We start from the raw sequence: 25,429 nt of genomic DNA, 5'->3' as shown, positions 1-25,429 counted from the left end.
CTACTGTGAGAATTCGAATTAGTTGATCCAGTGAATTCCAAACGACACATGATTAAACTAAATAAGATATTAATGCAAACCATTTCTGATGTATCGCTTTCTAGATTAACATTATTAATATTAGGAAACCAATAAGTATCCACGTAGCCTCACGTGATCGATGCTGTAACACCAATTAAAAATGACCCCTATGCAGCTAATCTACTATTAACAAAATTGAGAGCCCCCTCTGTAACTTGTCTTGTTTATATAATACATTTATAAATTACTTTCTGCCTCTCAGTTAAGTCTTACTAAGGTTAATCGATAGCTGGGAAAAATTTATTAGCAAGAGGGAATTATTTCTCATCCAGTCTTACCTACCCTTTGTATTCGAGGGAGAGGCTGGAACCGAAAAAAATCAGGTTCCATATTCTCCATTTGCAAGCAAAGAAAAGAATGGAATACTCGAAGATGTGTTTGATCCAGGTTGCTCTGATTATCTTCTTAATTGTTGTATTTGAGATCTGCCCACAGTTTGCTTTTGCTGGTTCGCCTGTCGAGTACCTTCCTGGATTTGAAGGACCACTTCCTTTTCAACTTGAAACCGGGTAATTAACTTTCTCATTTACTAATCTCTAAGTTAAAGAGGCAAAATGCCCAGGGAAAATTACGCTAACGTAGTTCTTATTTTGTGTATAAACACCCAATTTAGTCCATATTTATGTATAAACACATTTTATACACTTTATACCAGGTTGATACATTATTTACAATGCATTTTTCCTTAGGCATAATGTTGTATAATATTGTATATTAGGCAACGTGGCATAAATTTTCAAAAACAGTATATTTTTTGAAAATGTTCCGCTTATTCCCTCGGTAACTTTTGTATTTTACATGAAGATGTTTGATTGGTATTGTGTTTGAGAAAGAAAAAAACAAATCTTTAGCTTATGTCAAAAATATCACTCTCTTCGTCTGAAATCTCAATTTATGTGATATTGTTCGAATTCGAGAGTCAAATGAGTTTTTTTTTTTTTTTTAACCACATATTTTTCATTGATAAACTTTAAGATAAGAGTTTGACTCTCTTACACTGAAACGCCACATGAATTGGAACAGATATTTAAATTTAATATCTTAAATATTTCATATAAGTACATGATATATATTTGATAAAATTGAAAGTTTAGTCAAAACGTCTATAATAATATAATGCGTTCTAGCTGCAAAGTTTGCGTCCCCAGTGGAGTAGCTGTCACTTAGTTTTCTCATGTTGTCTTTATGTGTCTATTATGTTAATTAGAGCCGGTTTGGCCTTTTCTCATGTTGTCTTTATGTGTCTATTATGTTAATTAGAGGATTTGGGCGCAGGGGTTAAGCTAACACTTATTTGAGTTTTTTTATAAAGTACTTTTTAAAAATCACTTTTGGTGAGAAACAATTTGGTTAATTCATTTGAAAAATGCTTTTGACTACTTTTAATAAGCATATTGTGTTTGGCTATTCCTTTTAAAAAGATGCTTTTGAGTGTTAAATTACGAAAAAGAACAAGCATTAACTAACGTTTACTCGGATACTTAAGTTCACTATAATCCATTTAAAATTATATACCAACTGTAGAGAACTTGATTACTCAAGTAAATTATCTAATCCATTTAAAGTTATTCAAAAGTAGATATTATTTGTTACCTTTTTTTGGGTTGAAAAAGTACATAAACAGTAAAAGAACTTGGGTACTGAAGTTCAAACTTAAAATGTGAAAGCTAACGTTATCTAGGTGAATAAAATAAAAAATTATTAATTAGAAATAAATGGATTAATGAGGGTATACCTGATAAATATGTATTAATGGTAGGGATATTTTTGTCTTAAAAATAATTTTAAATACATGTTTTTTTTAAGAAGCAGTAAATTTTTCATTTCAAACTTTAAAAAAGCTCCGCTTAAAAACGCTTTATTAATTTGCCAAACACCTCAAATATCCAAAAAAGGTGCTTTTTCTTTAAAAAAAAAAAAAAAAGCACCTTAGGTCAAACAGCTAGGTCAAGGGAATTAGTCAACTCATAGGCGTATTGGATGCAAAATTACGTTACTGAGTTTATTCGTACTCAATATTTTCAGTGCAAAATATAAATTTTTATGTAAAAATTGCTAAATTTACAATAAGTAGCAGGTATAAACCAATAACTTAAACATAACGGATTTAATACTAAATTTTTTAATAATTGAACCTACAAAATTTAAATTCTCAATCCATCTCTGTAGTCATGGGCTCCACATTTATTTATTGGTTTCATTATAGGAAAACATTTAATTTACACCCTAAAGTTGTATCAAAATGTTATTTACGTGCACTAATTTTGCCGGTTCCGTTGCAACATATTCTTCCCTAAAGTACGTCAAGAAACTTTATTAGTGTTAGAAAAATATGGAGTATTTTCAATATAAACTTGTATTAGATAGTTTGAAAGATTAATAATATTGGCTAGTTTTGATCATTTCAAGATACGACAAATAAAATACTACCATTGTCTTAATTTATGTGGCACTTTTTTAGTTTTTGAGATTCACACTATGTAAACTTTGACCGACATTTTATGATGCATTTTTCATCATATTGAAATGCAAAATATTGCAACTTGTAGTATTTTTCATATAGTTTTTGAATATTTAAAATTTAATTTTAAAACATTAAGTTAATCTAATTCGATTTAACTCAAACATCAGTCAAATTGACTCTCAAAAAGTGAAAGGTGTCACATAAATTGAGACAAAGGGAGTAATAAACATTAAGTACAGTCAAACATCTCTATAATTGTCATTCGTTATAATAACATTTCACTATAATGACCTGATTTTCTCCGGAACCAATTTTTTATGTTGTATTTTACTTTTCTATAACAACATTCTACCTATAATAGCAGTACTGCAGTAGCATTCATTATAGTCGTATACTCTTTGTAAAATTACTTCTCCATAATAGTCATACTCAAATATTGTGTAATAATATGTTGTAAGAAATATACTATGTAGAAAAAATATTAAAATATTTATGGTAATCATCATAAATGTCATGCACGTACAGTAAATTTCAAGTACAAATATCTAAAAGGAAAATGTTATTTAACTAATTGACAACAAAAGTGCTAATGAAGAGCCTCAACCTACTGCTACTTGGGGTGAGATAGAAGAGTCAACTGTCAAGCTCTTAGACAACCTTCAAGGGAAAGTTATTAAATTCTCTTTTGATGAAAGTTTGGACAAAATCTTCATCATTTCAACCGTTATATTATCACTAAAAGACTGAAATTTATGAAGCAACCTACAGTTGTAGAATTCTTGCGTCAAGCTTGAAATATTTAAATAAATTTTCAATTAATTTTAAATGCATATGTTCCTTAGATTTTAATTTTTTATCGGTGCGGTACAAGACTAGTTATGAATTTATTAGTCTTTTTAATTTTTAATTAATGAAATACGAAAATCAATTGAGATTTTGAAAATTACAAGTATTTTGTTTTCGTTTATAACATAAAAAGTACAGAAAAATAATTATTTGCATACTTTAGTTTATAACGGCTAAATGAGATTTAAACATCAAATGTCAGTATACGCATATAATAGCACCTCACTATAGCATCTATGAAATTTTCGGACAAACGCTGCCATTATAAAGATGTTTGACCGTAGATGAAAATAAATTTTGGAAGGTGATTTGAGTAAGGCCCTGCATCTATTTCATGCGCAAGGACAATGCGCAGGAACGTCCTTATTTTGGGATGGTCTTTAATTTTTGTCCTCAGTTAGAACCTCTTGGTTTTGGGTTCGAACCCCCGCTCAGTAAAAAATTAAAAATAATAATTCACAAGGTAGAGTTTAGATTCGCAAGCTTCAATTAAGCAATTTGTGTGTTTTTAGTCCTTTTGCAGACGGAACCCAAACAAAATAATGGATTGTCTACTCTACAAAGGGTAATTTGGTATTTTCAAAGTGACTTTCAACCACAAAATTAAGATTGAAAAGAAAAGAAAACTCTATCTCATCTTATTAGATTATCCGCCATTACAAATAAATTATTGCTCTCCCTTTGTTATAGAATTCTCCAATTAAAAGCCAAGAATTCTTCTGACATTCACTAGCAACTCATCCTGGTATTTGTCTTCCATGTACTTCGCAATTATATTGCATACACCTTCTTTCTCGTTCAAGGCCTCCTTAACCAACCATTTGTAGTATTTCCATTCCAATCTTGAGTACACTGAAACTGTAAGTTGCAACATCTACATTCACTAAAAATTGCTAAATGAAAATAATGATTAGAGAAAAATTAAGAGAGGAACAATTATTAATTGAATGAAGGAAGTAGTATCTAAAGAGAAATGCAAGAAAAATATAATTGGAGCTCGGATCAAAGGCTAACAAGATAATAAGGGGATAGAAATATTAAAATCAGAGAAATCCCTACATCAAAATTGGAGAAAAGTGAGAAACTTAACAATTATAAGAAATCGTACCAAAATACACCCAATCATGAAATATGCCATGAATCTTTGTTCTGAAACCATGTGGGATTGGCCAAATATAAGGTCAGATGAGCTCTAGATGCTTCGATTTCATGCAAAATGGAGTCTTCAGTGCTTTCTGTTGCTTTTCGGTTTGTTTATACGTGTAACTACTAACCCATTTTGTATAATACAATACAAAAAAGAACTTACAGAGTATTGATTTAAATGCCTGAATTGCCCTTCTTAATATATAACCGTCCATTATTTTGTTTGGGTTCCCCTAGCAAAAGGACTAAAAACACACAAATTGCTTAATTGAAGGTTAAATGTGCTTAGTCGAATATCATAGGGACTAAAATAGGAGTAATGCAATAACACAGGCACTGAAAAAGCTATTTTCCCTTTTTTGCCTGTTTACTAGTCCACTAGAAAGACAATTATTCATAAAGTGAAAGACGGAGCACTTCATACTACTAGAAAATCTATATTTTTTTTTATTGACAAATGTTTAGAGGCTATTTTCCACTGAATATCATTGGGAAAAATCTAAACAATAGTGTTTTCACACGAAAAAAATTAGAAAGTGTTCTAGCGTTTCAATGGAAACTTGTTTCCACAATGCATTTTTCCAGTGAACTAGTTTATTGGGAATGAAGTGGAAAAGTCATGCTTTGTAGCACAAATTTCCCACTAAATGTCGGTGAGAAAAATCTCTATTTTTAGTAGTGTCATAATCGATGAGGACACTCCCTTTTGAGATACCACTAATTCTTCCGACAATAAATTGAGAGTCTATTATGTTCCTATTCCTTTTTGTCATTCTATTATGTTCCTATTCCTTTTTGTCGCCTTTGATAATGAGATATACATTATGTTTATGTTGATGATTCCCAAATTAATACTACGAATTATATTATCAGGTATATAGGAGTAGGTGAAGATGAGGTGCAACTCTTCTACTACTTTATAAAGTCACAATCTAATCCTAAAGCCGATCCTCTTATTTATTGGTTTACGGGAGGTCCCGGTTGCTCTCCGTTAAATGCCATTCTGTTTGAACTAGGTAAATTATTCATCTTTTACCCTTTATATCATTAAAAAAAAAATGCACCATGTTACTAAGTTGTTGTGATTTTTTTATTAGTATTATTATTATATTGGTAACCGGGAAGGTAAAAATTTATCTACACCGGTTGTTTATATCATACCAATGGATGCGTGTCTTATGTTTGGAATATATACAACTATCACTTAATCATGATGAATTAATGTATATATTCACTTCATTAAATTGCTTAACCATTATAAATTGCATTGATTTGGTATAAACACCCGGTGTGGGTAAATATTTACCGAACCAGGAAAGGTGAAAGAAAAAGAAGAAATTAGGATCGTGAGATAATGTATGTTATTTACTTTTTCTTTAGTCCGTTCCCAAAAAAAAATAATCTTATTATTTAAAAATAATTTGATTTTAAATTTCTCATTTTATCTTTAATGAGATAATTTATAGCTACACAAATATTTATGGCTCGTCTCACACAATAAGTTTCTAAAGTTGCTTTCTTTGATCTCCATACCGAGTCAAAATGCATCACATAAATTTAAATGGATTTTTGCAATTACTTGCTAAAACTTGCAGGGCCTGTGGAGTTGGACATTAGAGCGTATAATGGGAGCTTGCCAACGTTATCTTTAAATCCGTATGCATACACAAAGGTGAGAAACACAAAAAAGGTTTGAATGTAATGTATTAAAAAAATTAAACTCATTAGGCTATCCCGGACAAATTTTAAATAATGGTCTCAAACAAGATCATTTCCGCAAATGACCCTAATAATAACAGACTTACAGGAAACCATCATGAAATAATAATAGCTAACTAAAAATCACTACAAAAAGATTTGAAATTAGCTACTTGGTCGACGTCGCTAATTTGTCACTAAAAATTGCTCGTAGCTAATAGACTTGTTTTTTAGTTGATAATCCATCGTTAAATAGGTCGTTTAGCTACAAAATTTATTAGTCATTAATTTTTTTTATTATTATTTTTTTAAAAAAAAAATTTAAATTTTTTTTTTATAGTGATACTGCAACTGCTAATGATTAAATTATAGGTGGCAAACATGATTTTTGTAGATTTGCCAGTAGGGAGTGGATACTCTTATGCAACAACACAAAAGGCAAATCACTCGGATGATTTACAATCAGGTGATCATGCTTATGAATTTCTTCGTAAGGTAAGTCAAGTCATGATATTATTTTAATGCCTTCAGGTTAGTTCATTTTGATGCTTGATTGTCACTATAATAAAATTCTAAATCTATTTTTTTTTAGTCTACTAATTTATTAAAGTATTTTACAGTGGTTAGTTAAGCATCAAGAATATCTCAATAATCCTTTCTATGTTGCTGGAGACTCGTATAGTGGAATTACAGTTCCTATAGTTACTCAAGTGATATCAAATGGTAATAAACACAACTAGTTTGTTACAATTAATACAAAAATTGTCAAAAGCTACAGTTATCCACTTTTCCATTTTTCTTCTTATATATGTTTGATGCAAATTGTGCAATGCAGGTAATGATATGGGAATCAAGCCATGGATCAATCTTAAGGTTGGTAATCATACATGTTCTATACCTTTAATAAGAAGAATATGTACATGTTGGTGGAGATTAAACCAAGCAAATTTAATGATTAATTCACTGAAACATTTATTTAGTTTATATTCACTGAAACATTTATTTAGTTTATGTTAACTTGATTTTCGTGAACGTATTGAGTTGAATATTGCTAATATAATATTCAATGAATTATTAGAGTTAATTTTACGGATCGTCATTGGAATTTATCACTATTAGGGTAAAGTCATGAAACTATAATATACTATATATGACGGTAAAGCCACAAAATACATTATGTATCCATTATAACCGAAGAAAATCATCAAGGTTAAAAAAAATATTTTTGGGACTTTCTTTGTTATAGTGAGTAAACTTCAGTTATTATAATGTGACAAAAAAAAAAATTTGGGGCCTTTACTGATATAGTGAGTAATGTTCAGTGTGACCTTACATAAAATTAACCCTAGTCAATCTTAGTACTAATAAATATTTTAATATTTAGTGACCTTGCAATAGCTACACTGGAGCGAGGTTTACCTAATGCACACTTGAAGGATAGTGACTACGGGTTCCCTTGTCATAGAAAAAGATAGCTACAACTTTCACGAAATGACATTGTTTTGGATATCCACCCGGTAGTCGGAATTCACATTGGCGTCCCGTCTAATTTGAATTCGCGAGGCCCATATAAGGGGGAAGCTCTTCATAATAAGATTTTCTCCGTACCGAAAACTCGAATCCGAGAACTTTAATTAAGAGTGAGGAATCCTACTGTTCATTATGTTTGTTATGCATTTATGTCTAATAAATGGTATTAGCAGGGATACATTCTTGGCAATCCAGTAACATTTTCTGGTCAAGATTATTATAAGATCCCTTTTGCTCATGGGATGGGCCTAATTCCTGACGAACTATACAAGGTATGGGCTTATTCACAAAGCTTCTTTTTCTTTCTTTCGAGCATTCACATTTCTTTTTGGTTAATTTCACAAATGATTATCTTTCATTTCGTTTCATTGCATTAAAAATATTAAATTATTTTTTATAATCAAAGAATTATTTAACTTTATGTGAGTATCACAGAAAGTCAATAACTATTTTTGTAATTAAAAATTTACTTAACTTTGCCTATGTATTACAAAAAGTCATTAAGACGAGACGAAAAAGATATTTAAGCAAAACTGACTAACTTTTTTGTTACAAAAAGTTGTTTAATGCCTTTGTGCTACTTAGACTAAGTGGGTGACTTTTTTGATAAAAAAGTAATTTTGTTTGATGCAAAAACATGGAGTTGTAAAACTTAAGTAATCATCCGTGAAATTACCACGTTCCTTTATTGAAAACCATCGATAATTAATTAAGTGTGCTTAATTTCTTAAACAGTCATTAGTGACCAACTGTGGAGGAGAGTACAAACATAATGGTCCAACCAAATCACTTTGTTCAAGGGACATGTGTACTTTCGATTGGGTAAGCTCACAATTATTTCTTTTAGAAATTATGTTAGTCGTACTTTTTATCAGGTGCGTATTGAATTCTCTAAAAGTAATGCATTTATTGAAAAATTCGACACAGATGCATTGACATTTTATGGAGAGGGTTTGAGCGGCGTAATTTTAATATTGTTTTCGTGGAGTAAATTTTGACTCCAAAGTTAATAATTAAGAGCCATTGATTAATGCAGTTGATTAAGGATATTTATCAATATCATATCCTAGAGTCCCCTTGTGATCCTGTATCATATGATTCAAGAAGATCATTGAGTGAGAATGTTCAAAAACTCAAAAGTCCTGCTAAATACCCTGGAGTAAAATGTCGAGTAAGTTACCATCAGTTTTTCATTTTTATTTTATAGTTTTATATTTTCGGTATATATATATTTTTTCCTTTTGAAAAGGTATTATTCTAACGAAAAGGGTTAAATCTACCCCTGTACTAATTGAAATTGAACAACTTTGTCCTCATACTTCTGGTTTAGTATTATCTCTAACATCAGGAAACTTTTCCCCTTGAACCCTAATGGACCTCCAACTTGAAGATAATCTGAAAACAGGTATAATACATAAACAGACCCTTAAATTTGGCCTCAGCTGACAAGTATATCCTCCAACTTTGAGTGTGCACAAGTAGGCACCTCAATTTGTCTCCATTTTGTTAGTTGAACACTCCAACTTACAAAATGATCATCTAGACACCTCAAAATTTATGTGCCACATCAGCATTTGGGTTTACGTGTTCAACTTTATACAAGGTGAGGTGCCTACTTGATTTCACTCAAAGTTGGAGGGCATACTTGCCGGTTGAAGCCAAGTTTGATGGCCTGTTTATGTATTATGCCTTGAAAATATCGTCACAAGTTGAGGGGTAAATTTGAACCGTTTTTCTGAAGAATTTGGACACATGAAATTCACTTATTTCACGTCGAAACTCCATTAATGGCAAGAACAACTATAAAAAAATTTGCTAATGGCAAAAATATGAACAAGCCAATATCGTAACGATGGATAAAATTGAACAGTTTCGAATACAGAAACAAATTTAGACTTTTCCTGTTTATTCTATTATGGTAAGAAAATGAGGGCAAACCTATAATAATTTTCTCCCTCCGTAATTTTTTTAGGAAGAATGGCACGAACTCTCTGTGATTTGGGCCAATGATCAGAATGTCAGAGATGCTCTTCATGTTAGAAAGGTATGAAATTTTTACTAATAAAAGATTTTAAAAAATATCTTGAAACTTAGATGTTAATGTTATTACTAAAATACAAAATTAAATTAAACTCAGGGAACTACTGGAGCATGGGAACGATGCAGGAGTAACTTGTCTTTTGCAATAATTGTTAACAATACTATACCATATCATGCAAATCTTAGCCGTAAAGGCTTCAGGTCTCTTATTTACAGGTATTAGACTATTCTATTTTGAGGTAATAATACTGTAGACATATTTTAGGGGTTAATTTCACAAATGGAACTCAATTTTTACTTTAGCAATAAAGTCACTATATAATTTTGTCATGAAAAGGTCACTCAATTTTTTTTAAGTATTAAAAGTCACTAAAATACTTTTATAATGGGAAAAAGCTACTCAATTTTGTCTAAATATTATAAAAAGTTACTAAACAATTATTTTATAACCAAAAAGTCACTCGACTTTGCCTAACAACCTAAGTATCACTGAAAATGTCTGATTTTTTTCCTCCAGATAACTGTTTGTGATATTTGGGCCAGGTTATATTTTAGTTACAAAAACAGTTTAGTGACTTTTATGATACTTAAATAAAGTTGAGTGACTTCTTTGTTACAAAAAATATTTAAACGACTTTGACGCAGTAAAATAAAAGTTGAGTGACCATCCATAAAATTAACCCCATATTTTGGATGTGGCTTTTCAAACATTAAGATGTATTGAGCATAAATATTTTTCTTTTGTTTTTATAATTAACTTTTTGTTTTGGAGTAGTGGTGATCACGACATGGTTATACCATTTATTTCAACTCAAGCATGGATCAAATCACTAAACTACTCAATTAGTGATTATTGGAAGCCATGGATTGTCGATGGTCAAGTTGCTGGGTGAGTTCCTAACCTAAATATTTCTTCAAGTAGCCCTTGGATTATTGTGCAAATTAGGTAAATTGAACTAACTAATTAAGCTTTATTGTTGCATAGTTACACAAGAAGTTACTCCAACCAAATGACGTTCGCGACGGTCAAGGCAAGAAACTAACTTCATTTTGCTTTCCTGTACCTAATACTTTACTCGCATTCGATATTTATTTCTATTAAATTATTAAACGCAATGCATCCGTCTTTCACACATACGTTTACCAATTACCATAGTTAAGTTAACTATTTTTACTTTTTTCTAACTGCCAAATAAATTATTAATTTAATGAAATATCAAGGGCGAGAATATAATTACAGTATTTCACTCGTTTAAGCAACTTTTTGTGACTCAATTTAATGCCTTTTGAATTCAGGGAGCAGGACATACTGCCCCAGAGTGGAATCCTGTGGACTGTCTTGCCATGTTAAAGCGTTGGTTATCCTATGTACCACTCCACTCTAATTAATTAACTTTCAGAATATTTAATGAGACTCTAGTTAGTTGATTTTTTGAGTTGAGAAGTTCTTTTTATATAGGGTTTTAGTTATATATATTGATAGTATAACGAGTTTTTATAGCATCAGCTTAATTTAATCAGCTATAATAGGTTATAACTTTATTTTCCAGGTTGATAATATCAGGTTTGGTATATGAAGAATTACTTGTTATTGTTAGGCAATTCAACTTGTTGGTACAAATAATTTATATGCTGCCAGTGCAAACTTTAAGTTCCTTTTCTATATAATTGACATCTGATTATTTGATGCTATAATTCAAGAATTGATGCTTTTTCTATATCTGAAAATTTTATTTCACAAGAAAAATGAACAGAAAAGATATGAAAAACCTATAACGAAAAATTGTCGGATATAACTTGTTGAGAATTGCATAAGCAGGGATATCTTGGTTTGGAACAGTTCTAATAGTGTAAACATCTTAAATTAATTTTCTAGGACAAATTGTTGTCTATTGGACAATTATCTCTTTCACTTAGTCTGCAAATTTAATTTAAGTGGTAAGCCTGACCAGGTGGTTCCCAAAATTTCCATTCAGCAGTTACAAGCTTTATATATTGATAGGGAAAAGGTCAAATTGTTTATTTTGAATTTTGATGTGGCAGACTATAGATATGAATGAAATTTGATCTTCTTGAGTGCATTGCTGCATAAATTCCATTTAAAAGTTGGTTATGTAGTTTGTTGAAGATTAAGGAATAAATATACACTCATTGTAGTTGAATCCAAAAGGAAGGCTAAACAAGATGATGTCGTCCAGAGCAGAAGAATAAGGAAAAATGACGGATGCCTTTGTTTTTCAAATTCGATTAATAAGCATCGGGCTATTTACATTTAAAATTGTCATATTTGATCGATGGACAAGAGTCGTTTTTCGTCATCTAAAAGTGCTGAAAAATCCACTTTGCGCGAGGAATGCTTCAGAATTTTCGGTATCTTCTTCCCTAAAATTTTCTCTCTTTTCACATTGTGGTCTCTAACTATTAGTTGGCTCAAATAGAGTGAAAATTCAAGTTCCATGAAGAAAGAGACACGATTAGATCTAAGCATCTTTATTTATTCATTGATCGTGTTGAGTTAAAACAGTTGTGGGCTGAATTCAGGTTATTTCGATTTTCTTCAACATTTGATATACATGATACAATTGGTACTAGTAGGGGTGTACATAGACCGGATTGGTTCGGATTTTACAAATATCAAATCAAACCAATGATGTCGGGTTTTAAAATCTATAAACCAAACCAAATCAATAAAAGTCGAATTTTTCAATCTTGATTTTTTTCGAATTTTTCGGGTTTGTCGGTTTTTTTTTTCTTTTCATGCGAAGCATCTTAGCATTTGCTTGACTAAAAATAATTTTTTCTTACCCTTTTTCTCTCTATCCATTTTTTTAAGTTACATTCTGTTCAACATTTTGCAATTGGAACAAAGGGATTGCAATACAGCATCAGCAATTAGCCTCATCAGCTTAATTTGACATAGATTCTATATTTCAAGTTCCAACAGTTTAATTTGATAGATCCTATATTTGTGTTAAATTTCACTTAATTTATACAAATGATTTATCCACAATCAATTAAATTATCTCTTTTAAAATTGAGAATCCTTAAATTCAAAATGCAGATACACACATATAACAACATCAAAATATAAATGTCACACTTGAATTGTAACTATTGTCTCAGATAAAACAAATATAGCAAAAATAAGAATCCATCTTAGAATTCACATATAGTAATACTCTAAATCATCTAAACTATAACAATTGTAGGGGTGTAAATTTAGTTTTGATTTGACTTTTTGTAATTTGCTGGACATCTATATAAGTAATACAGGCTAAAAAGTAAGCCAAACTTAAACTATTCATAAAATATATATGTATAAAATAATTAAAAATTTGTATATGTATAATCGGGTCGGTTTAGTCTCGGTTTGATTTTTTTTTTTTTTAATTAAAACCAAACCAAACTTATTATGGTTAGGTTTTTTTTTTTTTTTTTTTCTCAATACCAAACCAACCCACTGATCAGGTTTTCTCCGATTTCGTTCGATTTGTCGGTTTGGTGCGGTTTATCGGTTTTTATTTTTACACCCCTAATTGGTACCAAGGTATACACACTCATTAGCTATTTTGAAGATGGAACAAGATTCAAGGTGTTGGAAGATAACATTGGAAAGTTGGAATCAGAATTTAAGGTGCAGGTGTTTGATAACAACAATAAAGTGGATGAAAATTGAGTGAAGTTGCAACAAGAGTTGGAGAAATTGAAAAATATAGCTGCTATGTTCTCGCTATCAGAGTGGGAAATCTCAACTGATGGGTCTTGGAATAATCGAAACAGATAAAATCCTAGATACAAACGGCAGCAAAAGATTAAATAACGATAGATGAGAATAAATTAATTAAAGATAGAATTCGAGCAAAATTATCGAGAATAGTCTGAATAAACAAACGACAAGAAAATTTAGAAACCTTGATGAACGTCTCTGACAACAATGGACAAACAAAATGGATTGCTTCTAAAGAACGATAACATTGCACTCAAAATATAAAGAAACAAGAAAAATATCAGCTCAAGACTTCAAATTCTTGAAAATAGGCAATCAAAACTTTAACGCTAACCAAGAGGTCCAATGATCTCTCTAAAGGAATTTTCTAATCTTTCAATATGCAAAAACTTACAAAAATGATCTAGCGATCTAATTTATAGTTCCTTGTAAAGTGTGCTAGAGGACAACCCTATGTTAATTAAAATACTCGTCAGCCTTGTGAAGCCGGACACAACCTGCAAGTTGAGGCCATGGCCTTAAAATTTCTAGTGGGCAATGAAAGCCTTGAGGCAACGGGCTCAACTATGAGACACCAAAATATGAAGTTTTCATTTGTAACTTTTACCCCTATTTTGTGCCCTGGCAACTAACAACTTTTTCATGGGACATAAGTTTATATTTTCGCATCATAATATTCTACAAGTTATGGCTCACGTGACTTTTGTCCTTAAAGAACTTATGTCACACTAGGCATAAGTTCGATTGCTAGAAGGCAAAAATTAAAGAGCAGCCCATTCGAAAGACAATTCATGCAATTTCTTCCGTTTTTTTCTTGTGAGGCAGCGGCCTCACGGATCAAACTTCAAATCTTGATCCCACCCCCTCCAACTTGTTCCAATTCTCGAAGATCATATGCATGAAGCTCCTAAATGTTCAACCCTTGAACACTCTTAGACTTGGTATAAGTCAATGATCCACTAGACATGAAATCATCGGCGTGTTGCGCTTTGTTCTGGCTTTTCCAGAATCGGATCAGGAACACTTGGAACCATTGGTGCCATACGAAAATAATTTGAATCTCTTGAACAATGTTAATGCTTCCTTTTTGAACTTGAAGTTTTCCCTTTGGATATTCCCTTCGTCCCAATTTATGTGGCCCATATTTCTTTTTAGTCCGTTTCATAAAGAATATCATTTTTTTATAATTATAAATAATTTTACTTTAAAATTTCCTTTTACCTTATTAACAAAATGATTTATAGCCACACAAATATCTAAGGTTCCTTTTAACTTTAATACTTCCTTTCCGAAATTGAAGTGTGCCTATTTGCACATTTTAATAGCTACAATATAATACAGAGAACTAAGTGTGTGTTTGGTATAAAGGGTGGAGATGACACAATCAATGTGGTATGCCATATGTGAAGCTTGTTTTCCTACTTTCACTTAGTAAGTTATTTTTTTCATTTTTAAGAAACTTGTTTTCCTAAAGAAAATATTTTTAATTTTTTTTACCAACCGACTTAACATAGGAATATTGAGACTTTTAAAAAAAAAAAAAAAATTGTTACCTAAGTGTTTTCTTTTGAAATATTGGAGATGTATTCGTGAAAAAAAATTATACTAATAAATTGAAACAAATAATCAAAAATTAGCTTGAAAAATTCCTAAATATTAAGTTCCACTAGTCATGACATATCAATACTAAAGTTCATTTAGCCCTCATAGTCAGTTTGATGTGAAGAAGTAGATAACTCTACACCACTTTCATCAATACTAAAGTTCATTTAGCAACGCCAACGCATGCTCCACCATAAAAAGAAAAAGATAAAGAATGGAGGCAATCATATGATTAATAATTCCTTCTTATGAGAACAAATTATTACTAGGGACATTAGAACTACTCTTCTTTGGGAGTCTTCCGATTATATATTGCTTCAAGGGGCAGATTGATTTATCTTTGCCATTGGGTCATTAATTTATTAATAAGGTGGACATGCTAACAAAATCCTATATACTTAGCTGAAAATAAAAGAAGCTGTACATAAGGTGTAGCGATACTCTTAATAGGATGAGGCTTCCGGGAAAAATCATGCGTGCTTGGCCCAAAATCAACATTATATATCACAGAGTATCTTTCAGCTGGCTTAGACCAATAATTAATATTAGAGACTATGGTTCGACGAAACAAGTATGGAGACGACGTAGTAATGTCGCGGGACTCAGTTTACTACTTTTATCTTGCCAAAGGTAGCTTGGAGATCACGCAGGCGCACAACAAGAAGCTAACTCTAAGCTTTGGCATCTATAATTGCTCGGTCATGTGGGTGACACACATCGAATCTCGAAAATTGACTTGTTGATCATGCTGACGGGCTAAGTGGCACTTAGTTCGAGGGACTTGTACTTGATGGGCCAATTGTTGTGGGGCTTGTTGAAGGAACATGCCGAACTTATTTCGATGGAAAATTTGAGGAAAGTCGTGCGAGCTTGACCTAACAATATACACACACTCTTCCGTATTCCCCCCCTTTTAGTACCAGGGGTAGAATGACCCGAGGAATGCGATTACTTTGAATTCGTACATTAAAAAGCTTTTCTATGGGGATTCTTGGTGTTTTACCCCGAAATTGGCTAATAAGTTAAATTTGTAAATGAGGTATGGGATATGTGGCACTTTAATCTATTCTTTGATGAACAAAAGATGTACGTGTATATTTTGCTTATAAAAGCGATTTAAGTAATGTATAAGTTGATATGCTAATGGTTGGGTAAAGATGTTGGGGTTTATATATTTAAGCTAAGATTATATATATTCCGTGCAATGTTGAATGAAATGATTCAATGAATTATTTAAGCGTAAACCGGACCAAAATACTGAGAAATCAAAGCGAGAAAGAATATATATTCAAAATACAAAGCTCTTGGATACGAAAAGCCAACCCTCAAAAGTGAGGGGAATGCCCCTATTTATAGTTTTCTCTATGGGTCTTCTTTACATCATGGACTCCTTTTAGGATAAAGAAAACCTAATATGGATAAGGTTGGGTCGTACGGTCGACACCCGTACGACCATCGAAGTACGGCAACTTGATTTCCACACGTGGCGGGCGAATAACTGATTATCCGGACCAACGGCCACGATTAGAATGGCCATGAAGAAAACGGGCTAACGCCCGGCGGTCCGCTTTGTTTGAGCCGGACAAACGGCCACGATCAACTCGGCCATGGAGGGACCGGACCAACTACTACGGTTGAACCGGACACGACGACTTTAATCAAAACTTCGGATCAGCGCTATTGTTTGCCTTCTTTCTTTACCGCCCCCGGTTTGCCAGGACAAACGCTAACCGATTTTTACCGTATACGGATAGTCCCCCTACACTTTTCGGACCGAGGTCATACGGAGTAACGGGAAGTGGATGAATCACGAAAATCGGTGATCCCCATACGTCTCGTTCTTATCTTCTCGTTTTGGCGGAACGGTTGTCACCTCTTTGCCCGCGTACGCCACGTGTCGCGTCCCGAGTGCCGAGCTGCACGCGGTCGTTACGCACGTCCTTTCAAGTCACGTCCTCATTGATTGTGGGATACGTGGCGTTCGCCGATTGTTCGGGATTTGTAACCGCCCAAACCCATGCCTATATAAGGCCTTCGATGTCCTTCCTTCTTCACTTTTACTTCATCTTTCAACATTTTACCTCACTTTCTTTACTTCTTCCTTCGTTCTTCATCACCCTCCTTTTCATTGTTGATTCCACCATTTCAACACCCATATTTGCTGCTTAAATCTGCTTGCAAAGAACTCGTTTCACTCAAGGTGTTGCTTCACGATTGAAACGGTACTTATTTCTCCATTTGGCTTCATTTTCTTTACTTCACCGTTTCCATCTTCTTACCTTCATCCCATTATCAAATTTTTAACCTCTCCAACCATTACAAATGTACGCGATACCGAAACCACCTCCCAGGATATTCCCTCGGTTTTCTCCCAAGGAGCCGAACCGGTGTCTCAGCCGAAGGGGAAAAACGTGGCCGAGCCTACGGCTTTAGATATAGTGCCAATCAAACCCAACTTCAATAAATAATTTGAAGCGAAAGCCTTCCATAGTTGCGGATGAGGTATGACGTAAGGCGATACCCCTCTTCCGTCGGTGATAAGCTCGATCGAGTCCGGACATTGCGGATGGGATAACCATCAGGTGCGAGGTTTTGCTCCTGGCCCGAGATGAATCAATTACCGACCACGAGAGGGTTTTTTATACGTTTACACTTATCCCTTCACATCAAGCTCGAACACCTGCAATTGATGGGTCATATTGGAGATGTGCAGGACCTATAATGTGACCCTCAGACAATCGGTCCTATAATCCGGAGACGGTAGCTCGCTCCGGTTGTTGGCCAACGACGCGAGTTAAGCCATTCACGATGACAAATTTGATCCGCCTTTATTCCCGAGACGATTCCGGGGAGGCGTAATAAAATTAGCCAAGCGAGGCCGGAATCCAATCTTCTAAAAAATGGACGAAGATAGGGATCGGGGCTGGTTAGAGCGCTTCGTTCGGGTGAGGACTTCGAACATTATACCGGAGGAGTTCATGCTCTTCCCGGAAAAATGGAATGACAACCGTAAGTTTCTTGGTCCCACCTTTATTAATTTATCCTTATACTTCTTTACCTAATCCTTCGTACTTACGTCTCCCCTTTCCATTTCAATAGCCGTGGCATGGATACCCCGGTCGTCCCACGTATGAACGAGTGGGTCGGCGCGCTCGCCTCGACCTCAAAGATACACGCGAAGAGTTGACATGGGGAATCCCGGCTCGTGGGTAGATGGATTGCCCAAAATCACGGTAACACCGCTTTGTGTTTGGGTATTACGTCTCGTCCGCCTTTCTTTAATTTGAATATTATCCATAACCCCCTTCGATTTTAGGTTTACCGGGCGGCTCAGTGAATCCGGACCGGGACCGGCGAGCAAGTTGTGCCGACACACGGCGTTCGACTCGGCGAGGGTCATCTAGAATTGATCACGCTGCCGCCAAAAGATGAAGGAAGCCCTCGGATAAAGGAGAGAAACCAAGAAAAAGGGCTAGGAGCGTCATCCGATCTCTGAGAGATGAAGAAGGGTCCGATGTGATCATTCGTAGGGTCGGCGTGGCCCCAACCTTTGAGTTGGTCCCGGAGGAGGAAGTTACAGTTCCACCCCCTTCCACCAGGAAGGACCCTTCGATTCGGCTCAACTACCGGTGGGGAGAAAATACTTACCCAACGCCTCTTAGGTATTGAGTTTGTTGATATTAGAGGTGATGCCTCTCGGCGAGATTCCCTGTGTGCCATCGCGGAGATCCCACCCCGAGTCAACTAGCCGAAAGCGGGACAAGTTAAGCGACCGCACCGGTACCGGGCACCACGGATGCGGCTCATTGCCTACAGGGAGCCGGCTATCGGGTTTGAAGCCTACTAACCTGCCCCGAGGCCGGTGCAGTGCCCGATCACCCCCAATCGCTTCGAGGTTCGGATAATTTGGATGACATGTTTTGGACACTCCTCACTTGCGATCGGGAGGCTGCGGGTTTTGGTCATCTTCCCGTTCCTCGAGTTACGAGGGGGTAACGATCCGCCGAAATCGGTGCGAGGAAAGGCTGGTGGGATCTTTTTCGGCTCCTAAGTATGGAACCTGAGAGAACCCCCGGATCGGTATCAGTTACTCTCCCTGAAGATTGCAGTTTCTTATCTCGTCCGGTGGGAGTGGCAAGATATTTAAGGCCCCTCGTTTCGGACTCGGACAAAAGGAAGATGGCCGAATCCTTGGCAGAGCCTGATTAACGAGGGCATGCATGCGGGCAATCGGGTAAGCCTTTCAGCCCATGCCTTGCATAATTTGATGTGAGTTTTGGTTTCTTGTTTAACACGTTGCTTCTTTACATAGTGTGGTGCTTGTTAACGAAGCCTTACGTCAAGACCCGACAAGAGGTTGATGACCTTCGAGCCGGTGGATGCCCAAGGTCGAAACGGAGAAATTCCGGCATCTTTTGCAAGTAAAGGAAGATAGTGGTAGGCGAAGCCGATGGCCCTCGCAAGCTTGACAGAGCTTGATGTGACGAAGAGGTGAGAACGCCCGGCTAAAAGATGAGTTAGCGGGGTTGTGGAGGAACGAACACGGAGGAAGAAAAATCGGTCTTAGTCAAGACAACACTCGGTTCTCTTCCAAGGCGGGCGAGCTCAGCTCAGCTCGTCTTATTTTACTTACGAAAAGATGCGGAATTTCTCCGTTTCTCGACCTTGGGCATCCGGTCGGCCTCTAAGGGTCCGTAACCTCTTCTTTGGAGCCCGGATGAAGGCTTCGTTAACAAGCACCACGCTGTAAGAAAGCGACGGTGTTAAACAAGAAACCAAAAAACTCACATCAAATTATGCAGGCATGAGGTGAAGGCTTACCCGGGTGCCCGCATGCATGCTCGTTAATCGAGGCTATGCCAAGGGATTCGACATGCTTTCCTTTTGTCCGAGTCGAAACGGGCGGGTAGCTTGCCACTCCCACGGGATGAGATAGAAATTGCAATCTTCGAGAGAGGTAACTACGCCGATGCGGTTCTCCCAGTTCCACTGGAGCGGGAAAGATGCGCACTAGGCCTTCCCTCGCACCGTTCGGTGGATCGATTAGCGCCCTCGTAACCGAGGATGGGAAGATGACCAAAACGGCAGCCTCCCGGTCGCGAGAGGAGTTTCCAAAAACATGTCACCCAGATTATCCGACCTCGAGAGCGGTGGGGTAGCTGGAACGACACCAACGCCTCGGCAGGAAGTAGAGGCTTCAACCGATACGGGGTCCTCGGTAGGCATCGAGCCGTGTCCGCTGGTGGTCCGTGCGCGACTCGGCTTGCTCGGCCCTTCAGGTTGTTCGAGTCGGATCTCTCGGTCTTTGCGGGGAATCTCCTCGGAGAGGCGTCACCCGAATATCAACAAACTCGATGGACCTAGAGGTGTTGGGTAAGTATTTCTTCCCCACACTGGTAGTTGAAGGCGAATCGAGGGTCTGCTCGGTTGAAGGGGTGGAGCTGTCTCCTCGGGACCAACTCGAAAGGTTGGGGCCACGCCGACCTACAGTGTTTATCGGACCCTTCTTCATCTCTCGAGAGATCGGATGACGCTCTAGCCACTTTTCTTGAGGTTTCTCTCCTTTATCCAAGGGAGGCTTCCTTCGTCTTTTGTGGCCAATGGTCGGGATGACCACTGCCAGGTCGAGCAGCCGGTGTCGGCACAACTTGCTCTGTTTGATCCGAGATCGGGATTCACCGGGAACCTTCGTAAACCTAAAATCGAAGGGTTATGGATAATATTCAAATTAAGAAGAAAGACGAATACGTAATACCAAAACTCAAAGCCGGGTGTTACCGTGATTTTGGGCAATCCGTACCTGGCCCGGTACCAAAGATTCCCCCATGTCAACTCTTCGGCGTACGCTCGGTCAAGCCGCCTCGACCCACTCGTTCATATGTGGGACGGCCCAGGGTATCCATACACCGCTATTGAAATGGAAAGGGGAGACGTAAGTACGAAGGATTAGTAAAAGAGTATAAGGATAAATTAATAAAGGTGGGACCAAGAAACTTACGGTTGTCATTCCATTTTTCCGGGAAGAGACACGTACTCCTCCGGTATAATGTTCGAGGTCCCCAACCGAACGAAGCGCTCAACCAGCCCCGATCCTATCTTCATCCATTTTTTAGAAGATTGGATTCGACCTCGCTTTTATTACGCCTCCCCTAATCGTCTCGGGGAATAAAGGCGGATCAAATGTGTCATCGTGAATGGCTTCTTGGCGTCGTTGGCCAACAACCGGAGCCGCTACCGTCCTCCGTATTATAGGACCAATTTATGCAAGGGTCACATTATAGTCCCAGACATCTCGATATGACCGGATCAATTGCGCAGTTCGAGCTTGAGTGTGAAGGGATAAGTGTAAACGTATAAAAAACCCTCCCGGTGGTCGGTAATTGTATCTGGGCCGGCCAGAGCAAACACCGCACGGATGGTTATCCCATCCGCGGTCGGTCGGGACCGATCGAGCTATCCTCGGTGATGGAAGGTATCGCCTTACGTCATACCTCTATCCGCAACTAAGAAAGGCTTCTCGCTTCAAATTATTTATTGAAGTTGGGTTTGATTCGCACTATATCTAAAGCGTAGGCTCGGCCACATTTTTTTTCCCCTTCGGAGAGACACCGGTTCGGCCTCGTATTGGGAGAAAACCGAGGGAATATCCTGGGAGGTGGTTTCGGTATTGGGCGTACATTTGTAATGGTTGAAAGAGGTTAAAAATTTGATAATGGGATGAAGGTAAGAAGATGGAGACGGTGAAGTAAAGAAAATGAAGCAAATGGAGAAATAAGTAACGTTCAATCGAGGGAACAACACTTGAGTGGAACGAGTCCTTTGCAACAGCATTTAGCAAAGAATATGGTGTTGAAATGATGGAATCCAACGATGGAAAGGAGGGTGATGAAGAGAAGTATGGAAGAAGTAAAGAAAAGTGAGGTAAAATGTTGAAAGATGAAGTAAAAGTGAAGAAGGAAGGACATCGAAGGCCTTATATAGGCATGGGTTTCGCGGTTACAAATCCCGAACAATCGGCGAACGCCACGTATCCCATAATCAATAGGGACGTGACTTGAAAGGACGTGCGTAACGGCGGGCGAGAGCTCGGCCTTTCGGGATGCGACACGTGGCGTACGGCGAGAAAGAGGTGACAACTGATGCTCACCGCCAAAACGAGAAGATAAGAACGAGACGACGGATCACCGATTTTCGGCGTGATTCATCCACTTTCGTTACTCCGTATGACCTCGGTCGAAAAGTGTGGGACTATCTCGTATACGGTAAAAATCGGTTAGCGTTTGTCCGTGCAAACCGGGGCGGTAAAAGAAAGAAGGCAAACAATAGCGCTTGATCCGAAGTTTTGATTAAAGTCGTTGTGTCTAGGTTCAACCGTAGTAGTTGGTCCTGGCCCCTCCATGGCCGAGCCGATCGTGGCCGTTTGTGGGTTCAAACAAAGCGGAATCGGTCGTGGCCGTTAGCCCGCTTTCTTCATGGCCATTCTAATCGTGGCCGTTGGTCGGATAATTAGTTATTCACCCGCCACGTGTGGAAATCACGTCGCCATGCTCGCCGCCGTACGGGTGTCGGACCGTACGACTCAACCTTATCCATATTAGGTTTTCTTTATCTAAAAGGAGTCCATGATGTAAAGAAGGCCCATAGAGGAAAACTATAAATGGGGGCATTCTTTTGAGGGTTGGCTTTTCGTATCCAAAAAGCTTTGTATTTTGAATATATATATATATTCTTTCTCGCTTTGATTTCTCAAATTTTGGTCCGGTTTACAAACTCTTTAAATAATTCATTGAATCATTTCATTCAACATTGCACGGAATATATATAATCTTAGCTTAAATATATAAACCCCAAATATCTTTACCCAACCATTAGCATATCAACTCATACATTACTTAAATCGCTTTTATAAGCAAAATATACACGTACATCTTTTGTTCATCAAAGAATAGATTAAAGTGTCACATATCCTATACGTCATTTACAAATTTAACTTATTATCCAATTTCGGGGTAAAACAATTATATCTTAGTTTTCTAAAGAATATATTTTCGACCTAAGCATTTTTAGTAAAGACGATAACCAAAATGACCTATTGAAGGGAAAATTCAACATTACTGTATTTTAAAAGAACAACGACCCCGTGGGTTTCTTATCGTTTTAAAGTTTTGAGACAACAATAATAAATTAAACTACAACAATCATGCAATGGGTATAATATCAGTATCTCCGTAAGACAATGGAAGTACTTTTAATGTATGTACACGATTGTTTAGTCTTTAAGAAACAGACAAATTTCTTAGATCCTATTCAGAATCGCCGTTTAACTTTGAAGATTTTGTATCACCTTAAAATTATTACCACTAGCATACTACTATAAATTGAATTGTCTCCTGAAGATGTTTAACAACAAATTAAGCAAACATCCAGATAATTACGTACTTGTCATAATTCAATCAGAATTAATGGCATTGAAGAATACTTATAGAAGAAGTGTTGCAAGTGATGGGAAACTTGGAAATGAATTTGCAAGAATTCAAGAAATGGCTAAAGAGATTTGATAAAAAAATGATGGGAAAATAAGCAAAGAAGAACTTCAAGAAGCTGTAAGGGCAAATGGTGGTGGTTGGTTCAGTAGGCTAAAGGGCAGTCGTGGCATAAAAGTTGAGATTAATGGTGATGGATATATTGATGAGAATGAATTTGACAACCTTGTTGAATTTGCACAGAGAAATTTAGGTGTAAGAATTGTATCATATTATTAAGGATGGGTGATCGAGTCTGATAATAATAATGGGTAGAGGGAAATTGATGCAATAAAATTGAGTTGCAACTACTACTACTACGCACAACTCAAAATCCCGCTGTGTCTAATATCCATATACGGAGTATAATTTATTACTACAATATGAATGTTGAAATAACATCTCTATCTAACAAAGATAGGGGTAAGGTCGATGTATCACATCCTATTCTCTCCGAACACTTATAAATTGAACGGATATATTGGTATTGTTATTATCATTATATGAATGCTTGTTTGCATCACAACAATATAATTCAGTCATGTTTATGTCTGTGGTATCGAACTATTGGTAAGAGTCTTACATATATAATAAGTATATGTTTGTGTTTCTCAATTTCTCATTATTCTCCTTCCCTTATCCCAATCTCCTTATGTAATGAAACAAAAAAAAAAATTAAAAAAAGGAAAAGAAAATGTATTGGGCTTAAAATATACTCCTATTCATATATTTATCATGACTTGCACAAATAAGATTTTTAATATCATTGTTTAAATTTTAACCTCATTTGGAAATGGTTCGAAAAAACATATTGGCGACCAACATTAGGTAATCACTAGGATTTCAAATTGATGGGGAAACATATAGCTTGTCACAAATTGTAACAAATTTCAGATTGATGGGCAAAAAATACATTGTTATAAGTCCTAACAGATCGCCATAATTTTTGACCGAATCCTAAATCACTATAACTCACTTGGTAAAAATTTCACCATCACATTTTGCTTCAAATAAAAATTGCACTACCACGTTTTGCTTCAAATTTAGTCCAAATGATCAACTTACGACACCAAATTTAATATCGAATCTTTAAATACCAATGTCAACAATTTCCCATGATTGAATTCAAATCAAACCTTCAAAGATCACATACATTACAAGATATTCATACATACTCCTGAAATTGAAAATGAAAAAAGAAAATTTTCACATATAATTATTAAGCGAATCTCGACAAGCTTCAGTTCAAATCCTCGTGTCACAAGTTTGTATTCTAATAACCATCATTACCGTCGTGAACATTTTTAACTATCATGTTAAATACTCCCTCAGTTCCATTTTGTATGACGCAGCTTGTTTAGATGCGGAGTGTAAGAGGGAAAAAGATTTTTTTTTTTTTTAAGTTTTTATAAAACAACTCAGAGATACTTTTGTGACTATAAGTAATCTCACTAAAGGTAAATTGAGAAGTTTAAAGTTAAAATATTTCTAAATATAAAAGTGTGTATTGACGAACAGTCCTTGGAAAATCTGATTTTACCTTCAATCTCACAATGAAATTGTCATCCTCATAAAAATTAGTGAATGAAAATTTGTGCGCACACACACATCCTCATAAAAATGTCACACTCAGATTCGCTCGTGACCAAGATTCTATTAGTCATCTAAGATTGAGGGGAAAAATAAACGGAAATAGGTCAAATATACCACTAGTTATCGTAAAAAAGTTTAAAATACCCCTCATATTTTGGGCCCAAAAATACCTTCTCGTTT

General features: G+C 35.9%; 1 protein-coding gene and 1 long non-coding RNA gene across 2 annotated transcripts; one reads left to right on the top strand and one right to left on the bottom strand.

The window, feature by feature from the left end:
* The first annotated feature begins 215 nt into the window (after nucleotides 1-215).
* LOC132068648 (serine carboxypeptidase-like 13) lies at nucleotides 216-11,468 on the top strand. The gene is made up of 14 exons (XM_059462300.1): nucleotides 216-590; nucleotides 5,411-5,553; nucleotides 6,133-6,209; nucleotides 6,608-6,730; nucleotides 6,856-6,958; nucleotides 7,071-7,108; nucleotides 7,939-8,037; nucleotides 8,501-8,587; nucleotides 8,802-8,936; nucleotides 9,738-9,809; nucleotides 9,903-10,021; nucleotides 10,581-10,694; nucleotides 10,791-10,836; nucleotides 11,102-11,468. The coding sequence occupies exons 1-14, from the start codon at nucleotides 439-441 to the stop codon at nucleotides 11,192-11,194; spliced, it is 1,401 nt and encodes a 466-aa protein (XP_059318283.1). The 5' UTR covers nucleotides 216-438; the 3' UTR covers nucleotides 11,195-11,468.
* Nucleotides 3,932-4,714, bottom strand: LOC132068649 (uncharacterized). The gene is made up of 2 exons (XR_009417457.1): nucleotides 4,500-4,714; nucleotides 3,932-4,249 (listed from the first exon to the last, which is right to left on the bottom strand). It is a non-coding gene; the product is annotated as an uncharacterized LOC132068649 (long non-coding RNA).
* Nucleotides 11,469-25,429: the final 13,961 nt, after the last annotated feature.

Source organism: Lycium ferocissimum, chromosome 8, assembly GCF_029784015.1.
Source record: "Lycium ferocissimum isolate CSIRO_LF1 chromosome 8, AGI_CSIRO_Lferr_CH_V1, whole genome shotgun sequence".
Classification (NCBI taxonomy): Eukaryota; Viridiplantae; Streptophyta; class Magnoliopsida; order Solanales; family Solanaceae; genus Lycium; species Lycium ferocissimum.
Note: the sequence above shows the minus strand (reverse complement) of the source record. Positions and strands in the feature narration are given on the sequence as shown.

Bases quoted from the DNA above. Each gene is read 5' to 3' on its own strand.
- LOC132068648 (XM_059462300.1), top strand. From the start codon at position 439: ATGGAATACTCGAAGATGTGTTTGATCCAGGTTGCTCTGATTATCTTC. The intron at 5,554-6,132 runs GTAAATTATTCA...TAAAACTTGCAG, and splicing joins TGCCATTCTGTTTGAACTAG to GGCCTGTGGAGTTGGACATT. The intron at 8,038-8,500 runs GTATGGGCTTAT...TTTCTTAAACAG, and splicing joins TTCCTGACGAACTATACAAG to TCATTAGTGACCAACTGTGG.